The sequence below is a fragment of the Adiantum capillus-veneris genome, chromosome 18, assembly GCF_014529385.1.
Source record: "Adiantum capillus-veneris isolate H3 chromosome 18, ASM1452938v2, whole genome shotgun sequence".
Lineage (NCBI taxonomy): Eukaryota > Viridiplantae > Streptophyta > Polypodiopsida > Polypodiales > Pteridaceae > Adiantum > Adiantum capillus-veneris.
The window spans coordinates 47742821-47754598 of record NC_140948.1 but is presented as its reverse complement, the minus strand read 5'-3'; the positions used below and the strand labels follow the sequence as shown (position 1 = coordinate 47754598).

The 11778-nt window shown below is 44.5% G+C and overlaps 1 protein-coding gene across 1 annotated transcript; it reads right to left on the bottom strand.

Annotated features, from left to right (window-relative positions):
* Nucleotides 1-3234: 3234 nt before the first annotated feature.
* Nucleotides 3235-8920, bottom strand: LOC147435610 (uncharacterized). The gene is made up of 2 exons (XM_086488629.1): nucleotides 5665-8920; nucleotides 3235-4017 (listed from the first exon to the last, which is right to left on the bottom strand). Exons 1-2 carry the CDS (start codon nucleotides 8672-8674, stop codon nucleotides 3605-3607), a joined length of 3423 nt encoding a protein of 1140 aa, XP_086344755.1. The 5' UTR covers nucleotides 8675-8920; the 3' UTR covers nucleotides 3235-3604.
* Nucleotides 8921-11778: the final 2858 nt, after the last annotated feature.

Below are 11778 nucleotides of genomic sequence, written 5' to 3'. Positions count from 1 at the left end.
TTGGGTCTTGATTAAGTTTCCCAAGGCTCGATTAAGGCACACGACGGGAAAGAATCCTATGGGACACCAGAAGTACTATGCTAAGCTAGCAAAAAGGTACTATGGTCCCTTCCAGTTTCTTAGGCCTATCAATGAGATGGCCTATCAACTCAAGTTGCCTGACCATTGGCTCATACACAATGCTTTTCATGTGAGCCTCTTGAAGCCTTGCAAAGGTGAGCCATCCCATGAAGCAACCATTGAAGACCCACCGGAGATCAAGGACCAAGAAGAGGTGCTGCAGCGCGAGTCCATTCTTCGACATGAAGACAAGGTATTGAGAGGCGGTAAGATTATCCGACGGTTTCTTATTAAGTTTAAGAAATATCCTTTTGAAGATGCTAGATGGATGCAAGGCATACAATTAAAGGATAATCTAAACCTTGTTAATGCTTACAATGCTTCCCTAGAGTAAGCAAATGTAAAACTGTTTAAATGAACAAAGTTTTTTTCTTATAAGACTTTCTTTTTCTTTATTGTGCACAAATGTTAAGAAGTATGCATGCTTAGGATCAAGTTTGCGGTGGAGACGACGTCTCCCAAACACCAAGTAGAGCTTGTCACTCTATTATGGAAGATTGATAAGACTAATACGTAGGCATGCTTGCGGTAGCTTAGGCTCTCAAGCACCAAATGGATTAGTCATCCATTCTGGAACAGTGTCGTAGGGTAAAATAGGGATCCCCTACCTGCTAGAAAAAAACTAATGACTAGGCTTTATCGTCTCTACCTCATAGTCGAGGATGACTATGATTTCAAGAGAGAGGTAATGCCATAATAACTAATATCTAATTCTCCTAAATGATTTTCTCATGTTAAACTGATCATTTAATATGGGGTAGTACCAGGGGAAAAAAAGCTAGAATATTGGTAAGGCTAGCAGACTGGTCACAGTAGGGATCCAAAGGAGGGAAAATAGGGATCCAAAGAGGGACCATCTGCAAAAGAGCAATGTGCATGGATGGTGCTATAAAGACCCTAAGGTTCAGCCCATTAAGACTTCCAAAAGTTAAGGTTTCAAAATTTCAATTAAAAATTCCATTGTCAAATTTTAGGAAATTTAGATGCTTGTGGGAAGACTCAAAAGTCTTCCCACATCCCTATCAAGGAGGGGGCGAGCCCTAAAGGTAGGGGAAGAGAGAGAAGAAGTGAGAGTAACACACACACACTCTCCCAAGCTCCCTTTACACAAAGGGCATAGTGGACACACGTCAGGCTCCTAGGCTAGTTGCCCCCAAACGCACATTCAAATCCTATTGGATAGCCAAAGAGGTGGACCAATGCGAATTAGGCTAGAGTAAATTTAGTCTAATTAATTCAAAAACACTTGATAAAAGAACCAATGAAAATTAAGTTCCCTAGAAGACTATTGGACAGTCTGCCAAGGGGTTCAATGAGAATTAAGAAGCCCAATGGCTTGCTTAATTCCTATTGGCCAGAAGACTAAAAGGTCCAATGGGAATTTAAATGAATTATTTGAATTACCTAAGCTCTCACTAAAGGATAAAGGAGGACACTTGTCAGAAGGCTCTTGTTTCTGCCTCTTATTTCCTATCGGCTAAGCTTGGCATGAGCCAAATGAGGGGCCAACAAGAGGAAATAGCAAGAGGGGTCTACCCAGAGAGTGAGGGGACTGATTTTGCAAAGGCATTATCACACACACACACACACACACACACACACTCACACTCACACAACTCATGTGTGGAGCAAAGAACTCTCTCTCCTTGTCAAGCTTTAATGGAAAGCTCATCATCTACTCCAAGCTTGTGAGAAGAGAGGCCTACACCAACAACTCTTGGCTTTGTGATGCAAATCCAACCAAGAGCCAAGCTCCAATGCATGCTCATCTCCTCTACCATGCTCATTACTAAGCTATGCTAAGCTATTAAGAGTGATTATGTGAGGAGAAATACTTCTTCCTCTAGATCTACTCTCATACCTCACTAGCTCTCACCATCTTCGAAGGTGTGTGAGGTCTTGGGTTTGAGACTGTGAGAGAATTGACGTTGTGTTTTTCAAGTGTAAGCTTGGTGCTTGAAGCTTCCATCTTCATTGCACCAGCAAGTTATTGAAGGAACAGAAAGTATTGTATTATAAAATGTCTCCCTTGATGGGGGAAACCTATAATACAAAGCCTTTTGGAGGGGGGACCAACTCCATGTACATCCGGTCCTCAACTGTTGTCAATAGCTTAATTTCTCTCTCTTTTTGAAGTATTGTTCATGCCTAATTCTAACGAGGTGTTGTGCTTTTGTTGCTCTCTCTCCAAACAAGCACTCTTGCTATGCTCATTAGGAATCTATTTTTAATGAAATGCTCACTATGTCTATGTTAATTTCCGCTACACATAAGTTACTACCCTATTAAATGTTACATGCTAGATTACTAGAGACCTATTTCTTGTTTGACTTGTATAAAATCCTTGCCCTTACTTTGGCCAAAAGGCTATCTCCTCTCATGGATTCCTTTATTATGAAAGAGACTTCATTAAAGGAAAATACACTTCGGATGCCATTATTACATTTTGGGACAATATAGATAATGTAGAATCATCCCCGTAGGAGTGAATTTTCTTCAAAATTGATTTTGACAAGGCTCATGACATGAGTGCATGGAATTTTAAGTTTCAATCCCTTCAATACATGGGATTAGGGAGATCTTCCATCAAATATATAAATCTGTTGTTTACTAATGCTAGTTGGTAATGGTGTGATTTCAAATGTCAATTCCACTCAAAAGATCTATTTGACAGGGTTGTCCACTAGCTCCACTTCTCAATGCCATAGCCTTTGATGTGTTTGGCTGGCTAGTAGAGGATGCCAACAAGAAGAAACTCTAATCCGCTCGTTCTCTAGTTGCCTTGCTAACGCTCACCATGTTACACCAATATCTTTTTTCCCTTGAATTTTTCCCTGGAAAGAGATCTTTCTAGGCAAATGTCATGGCCTTTATGTGCTATTATGAAATCCCCCTAGATGTCGTCTGTTCTCGTCCATTAAGATTTAAAGAAACTTAAAGTTTCTGAAATCTTGGGAATTTGAAGGGCAGGGATTCTCGTAACCTATACTCGGTCCGCAAGGCTTGCACCCAAGTATAACCATTACACAAGCCGGTAAATCTGAAAATGATGCCATCCGGGCATTTGTTAATGCATTAAACAATGGTAAAATACTATTTTTGTAATCCTTGTATGTTATATCACAATTTCCCAAAAAATTGAAGGAAGTTAATTAATATAGGCTTCTCCTTTGAGTCTTGAGACATGACAACGGTAGGCATTGTGCTATGGACAGTTGATGTACAAATTACTCGTTTCAATACTCTGTGCGTGCACACAATTACGTGCGGGACGACACATTCACTTCTCGATCTGAGAGGAATACAAGTAGCGCAACCCACAATGCATCAGGTACTTCTCATGCTGTGTGTGTATGTGTGCGCGCGCCCTCTATGAAAATTATGCGTAGGAGAAATACGCCCACAGTACATGCAGAATGCAAACCCTTGTTCTCACAAGATGGGCTGCACCCACATTACCACAGAGATTACTGTGAAGGCAGATTCATGGATTTGGAGATAATGTCTCCAGATCCTCCGAAGCATCTGATTCTGACGATGTATCTAGCATGTGCTCAATTGGGATCTCCATCTGCCGTTTTACCCTAACTCCCAGGAGCATCACGACCACATCCCTCATAGACGGCCTTTGGGATGCTGACTGCTTCGTGCAGAGCAGTGCGATTTGCATGACAGAAATCATCTCGGCCACTGTCGAATTGCTGCCCAAGTTGAGCCGTGTATCGAGCATCTGCATCACACTGCGTTCAAGCCGGATTGTTTGTCTAACGCATGTCACGAGGTCACCTCCTTGTTCTATTGGCTGCACTGCCATCCGTCCTGTGAGTAGCTCCAAGAGCACAACACCAAAGCTGTATATGTCGCACTTCTCTGTGATTTTCATGGTGTATGCGTACTCTGCATTTTGACAGCGGAACCAGTCACTAACAAAATTTATTTGTATAAAGTACATAACATGTACCTATAGACATACATATACAGGGTGTATGTACGCCGATTGACAGTCATACACAATTAAGGAAAGGGAATGCAAACAACTCACACGCAACACAATCATGTGGAATTCCTATTTTTTGACAATTGTTTCTCAGCATAATAATCTTCAAGGACAAAGCGGTTCATTTTCAAGGTTAAAAAATGTCTTTTTTTTTTTTTGAACTAGCGAAGGGAACCTGTAATCCAATCATGCAAAGAGGGTGCTCTTGGCATACAGCACAGGCGGGACCTGGGGGTCATGAGCAGGGAGTGGAACCAAGTTCATTTGGATTTCTTTTTTCTTTTCAAGCTTCCAAAGTTTCCTTGTGGTTTGTGGGCATTTTGGGTGGCTCTGTGTATGTTAAGTCCTATAATAGTTTGTACACTAAGTTAATTTTTTAATTGAAAGAAACGCCGCTTCTTGACCATTTCAATCTCGATCAAAACTCCAAAATTCCGAAACTTCCGATTCCGTTTTTCTAAGCTACACTAGTGTGTCACAAGAACTACCCAAAATGCCCATAAGCCAGTATAACGAAGTCACAAGAGTCACTCTCAAGGACCCTTAAAATCTTGGTGAGAGAGAGAGAAAGAGCAACGCGCACAGAGTGCAAGTCTGCCTACAGAGAAATGCAAGTGCATAAAAATGATTTTCAGGCTAAAAGGTAATTGATTGAGAGTATAAAGTGACATGCAGGTTTTATACTACCCCCCCAAAAAAAGCTCGTAAACCCCGTTTCTCCCGAAACGGAACAGTGGGAAACGGCCTGTCCGTTTTCTTCTTGGAAGAAACCCGTGAAGAATCGCTGTTTATTGGTACTATGACCGTTTGATGCAGACCATGGCAAGAAAATTAGCTAGTCATAATTTGCATTGTCTTTTCCAGTCACATGCCAAGTTGTGAAAGTTTGACCTGGCATTTTTAAGCTGTAATAGACAGAAATGAAGTCCTAATGTCTCTGGCCCATCTTGTTAATCCTAGGCTGCTCAAATTTTGGCAACTTAGTTCTGTCCTTCCATAACTTTTCTGCAAACTATCATGTTCACGTTGATCAATCAAATGGTTAAGGGCATGCTTGAGAATACTTTTTATCTATGGCTTCAGAACAATAAATGTCACGGAACCTTGGGTCAGGAGCTTTGGTCGTGCGGCTGCTTATCTGAGAGAGGCTAATTTGGAAAATTCTGTTGTTCTATACCCTAGAGAAAGCTGCTAATATGTGAAGTCTGAGAGTGTGAGAGGAATTACAATCGCACACTGACCATGTCATTATTCATCAGTAAATTCTTTGGTTTGGAACTACTAGCATCAGACAATGTCATTGAGCAAAAGTTTACTCAATCTCCGGATCCTCATTGTGAGATACACATACAATGCCCCTAAAACCATGAGGTCTATTCTACATCTGAACTGAATCTGAAGAAAAAGATGCATGCTTATCATGAAGAGGTGATGCTTTGGCCTATGAACAGTTTAAAGAGGAGTTTTGATGTGTTTCCTTAAGCATTTTAATGACCATAAGCATCTTATTGAATCCCAGCACGACAAACAGCGGTGAATTCTCTTACCTGGTGCAATGTAGCCATAAGAACCAACAATTGCAGACATCGACTTGGAATGTGGCACATCAATAAGCTTTGCGAGTCCGAAATCCCCTACATGTGCTTTAAAGTTGTCATCCAGCAGAATATTGTTGGACTTGATGTCTCTGTGGACAATGTGAGGCTTGCAATCGTGATGCAGGTATGCCAAGCCTTGGGCAGCGCCTACGGCAATTTCATACCGGACATCCCATTCCAAGTTGCATGATTCACTATGCAAGTGCTCTCCCAGGCTTCCTCTCGGCATATATTCATAGAGGAGAAGATTTGCTCGTTGATGGTAGCAGTATCCGTACAGCTTCACAATGTTACCATGACTGATCTTCCCCAATGTGCTTAATTCTGCGTCAAAGCTGTTACCTAGCTCTGCAATGCTTTCTTTGTCAGTCTTCAACTGCTTGACAGCAAAGGTTTTTCCGTCTGGTATTTTGGCTTTGTAAACAGTACCAGATCCTCCTCGGCCTATCACTGAGTAGTCTGCAAAGTTGCCGGTTGCGTCCATGATGCTCTGAAAAGTAAACCCAGGTTTGGGAAAGAATAAATGGTCGGGGTCAATGCTTACTTCCTTGAGATGATCCTCCTGGACTACACTTACTTCTTTCAAAGGTCTTGCAAACCACCATGATGCTATAATGACTACAATAACTGCCCCTCCTGCTACAGCTGCTATCACGCTTACAATGGTTCCTGCAGACAGACTCGATGTGCGTTGCTCGCTTAGGCCGTCGAGCTGATCGGTGGATGTATTATTTTGGGCACAAGAGACGGGCAAAGGGCTGCCGCACAGCCCTTCATTTCCTATGAAGTTACTGACATCCATCTTCTGAAATGTTGGCGTGCTAGGTATGTCGCCTACGATGTTGTTGTATGATACATTAAATACAACCAGGCTTGTCCAAGAGGTGAACAATGCTGGTATTGTTCCGGAGAGCTTGTTGTTTTGGAGATACACATACTCTAGCAAAGACAGCTTCTGAAGATCTGGAGGAATAAGGCCGCTAAGGTTGTTGCTGCTGAGATTGAGAGCAATCTGGAGGCTCGTCATGGCACTAAGCTCTGGCGGTATTTGGCCAAACAGAGTGTTACCTCCAAGCTGCAGCTCGGTTATGCGAGTTAAGTTTGCCAGGACAGGAGGAATAGTGCCCGAAAGCCGATTGTCGCCAAGAGAGAGCTCCATCAAGCGAACTAGCCTGCCAAGATGAGAGGGGATAAATCCTGTGAACAAGTTTCTACTCAAATCCAAGCGCAAAAGGTTTGAACAGTTGGCTAGCTGCAAAGGTATGTCCCCCTCTATGCTGTTGCCTGAGAGCCTCAAAACCGCTAGCAGCGAGAGGCGGCCAAGCACATCCGGAAGTGGCCCGCTAAGCTGGTTATCAGAAAGGAGGAGCCCTTGAAGTTTAGTGCAATTCCCCATCTCTTCAGGGATGGTTCCTGTGAATAGGTTTTGAGAGAGATCAAGATAGGAGAGGCTTGGCAATGCACTAAGCTCAACTGGAATTGTTCCCTCTAATTTATTCTGTTCTAAGCTGAGCTGGGTCAAGGAGAAGCAATTTCTGATACCTTCTGGTATTCTCCCTGTGAAATTGTTTGACCACAGGTTTAATAGAGTTACCTGCTGGTTTTTACAAATATTTTGAGGAATGCTTCCCTTAAGGCTATTTACGGATGCATCCAGCACAGTAAGGTTGCTGTACTCACCAAGAAGAGGGGGTATATTGCCCCCCAAATTGTTGTCGAAGAGCCGAATGTGTTTAAGATCCAGAAGGTACTGCAACGAATGCGGGATATCACCTATGAGCTTGTTTATGGAGAGATCAAGCTGTTGCAAACTGCTCATGTTACCGAGCTCCGGCGGTATGCTTCCTGTGAAGAAATTTTCAAAGAGATGGAGAAGCTCAAGTTGTTGTAGATGGCTGAGCTCTGCCGGGATGCTTCCGATCAAGTTGTTTTCTGACAAGTCGATTTCCAGTGCAGAAGTGAAATTGCCAAACCCTCTTGGGATGGATCCATTGAGGTAATTTTTGTACAGGTAGAGCTTCTCTATTGAGATGAGGTTACCAAGCTCTGTGGGGATGGGGCCAGTTAACTCATTTTTGTACAAGGCCAAGACTTTGAGTAAGCTACAGTTGCCGAGATCGGGCGGGATCTTACCCTTGAGTCGATTGCTCCAGAGGGCCAAGCTGGTAAGAGTTTGCAATTTTCCAAGCTCCTTTGGGATCTCCCCTTGTAGTTTGTTTTGAGCCAAACCCAAAATCTGCAAGCTTGAACAGAGCGCCAGCTCTCTTGGAATGGTGCCGGAGAGTGCATTTGCACCAGCCCGGAAAATAGTGAGATTTTGTAGATTGCCTAGTGAGCGCGGAATGGAGCCTGTCAGATTGTTAGAGAAGATGAAGAGTGACGAGAGGCCGCTCAATGAGCCCAACTCATCTGGAATAGACCCATTCAAGAGATTTGAATTGAGATTGATCGTGCGCAGGCTTTTGGCACCCCCTAATTGGAATGGAATGGATCCAGAAAGCAAATTGTCACTTAGATCCAATGTAGTCAGCAATGCCAAGGTGCCAATCCCTGCAGGCACGGCACCCGAGAACAGATTTCCGCTCAGATCCAATACTTGGAGGCTTTGACAATTCGAAATCTCTGACGGGATGGGCCCAGAGAGATTGTTTTCGGATAGATCAAGGGACTTGAGCTCTGAGAGAAGACCGATCGAAGAAGGGAGGTGCCCGGAGAGGCTTAAATTGGAGAGTGTGAGAGCAGATACGCGTGCACCTACACACGCAACACCAAGCCAAGAGCAAAACGGGGCAAGAGAGGCATTCCAACCTGAGAGATGCAGAGAGGGGTCTTGTATGGACGAATGCAGGACCAAGAGAGGTGCAGAATCGTCTGCAAAAGAAGGCAATGGAAAGGAGAACAGGAGGCAGAGCAGAATGCAGAGTAGGGGGCAGGGAGAGGAGGCGCAGTGGGGCTGCATTATGGGAGGGAGGCCATGGGCGTGAAGGTGGCATGGGTGTTGTATAGAGAGAGAGAGAGAGAGAGAGAGAGAGAGACCTGTCTCGAAAGAGTTGACCTCAAATTGTAGGGACTCTGAGGGCTGATTGGTGCACACTGCACCGTGGATGTGTCCACTTGCAAGCTTCGTTGCAGCGAGAGGATCCTTTGACGTTGACCCGTCGAGGCCGATCCACTCTTTTAGTAAAAGAGCTAGACTTTTCTGGCCCTTCAGGCTTCTATGAGCTAGTTCACATGCATGCCGGGTTTGCAACTGGTTGGCAACCAGTTGCAAACTTTTCTTGTTCTCATGAGAGGTTGCGGTAAAAATGCTCGCAATTGGTTGGCAACTAGTTGCAGCCTGCTCCAAGGGGAGGGGGTGGCGCGGGTAGGGAACCGTAGAAGCGACAAGTGCTTTGTTGACTTTCTCAAGCCTGCGAAGGGAAGACGCCAACCAGGTCGTGCACTTTTCAAGGCTAGTGTACTGAGAATAGGAAATTCCTCAAGCTCACATGAACAGAGAAGTTGCTAGCAGCTAGTTGCACAAAAGTTCGCAACCTCGCGTTCATGTGAACAGCACCTATCATAATAGAGTTGGGAGCATCATGGATTGATGGCTCATGCATGGCACACACAGGCCCACCCCATCGTCTATCAATGACATGTGGTGGGTCACTGGCAATCGACCATGGAGGTTAGGCGTTGCGAATTACGAGACGGTATTAATCGTTGGATCATGGGTGGACTAGGAGTGAACTAACGGTGCTATACGTCACCGACAATCGACCATGGAGGTTAGGCGTTGCGAATTACGAGACGGTACTAGTCGTTGGATCAATGGGTGGACTAGGAGTGAACTAACGGTGCTCTAGTTCACCCCACGATGTTAGTTCACCCATTGATCCAAGGGCAGATCGCACCGCACCACATAACAGTGGGGGGAGTGCAAGGGAATAACATGAAAATCACATGCACGTCGCACCTACAGGGAAAGGAAAGGTTGTAGGAGCCAGTTTCAAAAATCTTGAGGGATTGGATTTGTTGTTGAAGCCCTTGAAACCAGGATAGCTTTGCGTCTCCGTAACTTTAGCTTAATACCTACAAAATCTAGAGGGCTAGCACTATAGACGGCTCCTCTTTTCGTGCAGCACAACGGAGAGTCTTGAAATTGGTGAGTGATTTTCCTCACTTGCGTCGCTAACCCCGAGTGCGAATTGGCTCTAATGGCCTAGATTATTCAATGCTCTCCAATGCCTACTTGAAACCATAGATCCCCTTTTCGGAACCCTTGCACCCATCCACCCTGCTCAAGATGTGCATGGAGGTTTTAACATCTGGGAGGCAAAACTAAGCTCCCCTCGTTGACCGTCAGCTTAGGACGCCATAGACTTGAGCTTGAAGTTCTAGGCCACATCTTGGTAAAGTCTAGGCGCAAATCACACTCACTCATTTTAGAGCAGTTTCGCACGGACGTAGTTCCACCCTTGCTTGCGAACGTCAGCAAACGAGGCTTGCAAGACCAACTCTGCCGATTTCGACAGAGTGGGCAAACTCCGTCTTCTATCCCCGCCTCCTAGATCATTGAAGAGTTCACACGCAAAATAGATTATAGCCGTTAAACACAACACGTCAAAACCACGTGAGTCGCAGGGGGTTCTACCTAGCTCATGTGGACACACCCTTAAGCTACATAGTGCATCCCCTTATCACAAGGGCCTCCCTCTTAGGTGTGATGATATCATCGTCTTTAAGAAATACCAATCTTCCCTTCCAACATCACATTGTACATATAATTGTACTTCTATAAAGAAGGAAACGGGCTTACCTTTGTACCACCCAAGTGAGGGGCTACAATGGTTGACCCATCCCTCTCAACATTATCAAATATAGACATCACAACCCCTATGGTTGACCCATCCCTCTCAAGAGTATTTGGGTAAAGAGTTCAAAACCCCTACTAATGTTCAAGAAAATTTATTTCTAATTGTAATGGAGGGCACCATGTTGTTTAGACTTTTAGCACTTCAAAACAACTAAACTGAAAGAGAGGGAGAATCCATGTGCGAGACAGTGACGAAGTTCCATTCCCAGACAATACTGACCCCAAACCTTGGCACCCCTTTTGGTATTTCTTTATATTGCTTCCACAAAGTACAACTTTGGGGCTTTGCTCTGCTCCTCCGCAAGGTAGGATGCCACATTGAGTGCCAGTACATGTATTTAAAGGCCCTTGGCCTCTCAAAAGCAATTACTATGAAAAGAAGCACGCCCAAAAGCATATGTTCCAAAAGCAAGGGCAGTTTGTACAGCGTTGCCATGTCAAGAGTCAGCTTCGCAAATCGAAATCGTGGATAGATTGGTACAGTTTTCCGCGTCATCATTGCTTGCACAATTATTCTTCAGCTAACTCTTTTTAGAGTTTTAGAGGGCTCTCCCATAAGCCCTTTAAAGGCGCTTTGGGAGGGTCCTTCACCTCCACAACGGAGCTCCATACCCGCGCTGCTGCACATAGGTTGATTGGAAGACCGACTGCAAATTTTTTGCTAGGGGGTGCTTCAACCACCCCCCACCCTCTATCGAAGCGCCTTTATAACTGGCTATAGAATGTGGCATCGTGCATAGCTACCAGTTTTGAACAGGAGCAAGCACAAGGGCCCTTCACATTCCATACTCTCTAACGGGTCATTTGGGAGGGGGGAGACGTGGGCCCCTCAATTGAGATCTGTAAGTTGGTAGGGTTATGATTTTTAATACTAACCCCTTTGGTCTTCAGTTGAGGTTTTTAGGCTCCTCAACCATCTTCTGCAAGTTTTGGTTGTCTTCTTCTGCTTTTGGGTTTTAGGCCCCTTGACCGTCTTTAGTAAGTCAACTAGGGTTAGGGTTTCAGAGCCCTAATCCCCCTTTGTCATCTATGGTTGACACATTGATGGAGCAAAAGGCACCGCTCACACCCTTGCACCTTAACACAACACAACACAAGGGGTTTTAGGCCCCTTGACCGTCTTTAGTAAGTCAACTAGGGTTAGGGTTTCAGAGCCCTAATCCCCCTTTGTCATCTATGGTTGACACATTGATGGAGCAAAAGGC

Bases quoted from the DNA above. Each gene is read 5' to 3' on its own strand.
- LOC147435610 (XM_086488629.1), bottom strand. From the start codon at position 8,674: ATGCAGCCCCACTGCGCCTCCTCTCCCTGCCCCCTACTCTGCATTCTG. The intron at 4,018-5,664 runs GTAAGAGAATTC...GTCAAAATGCAG, and splicing joins TTATGGCTACATTGCACCAG to AGTACGCATACACCATGAAA.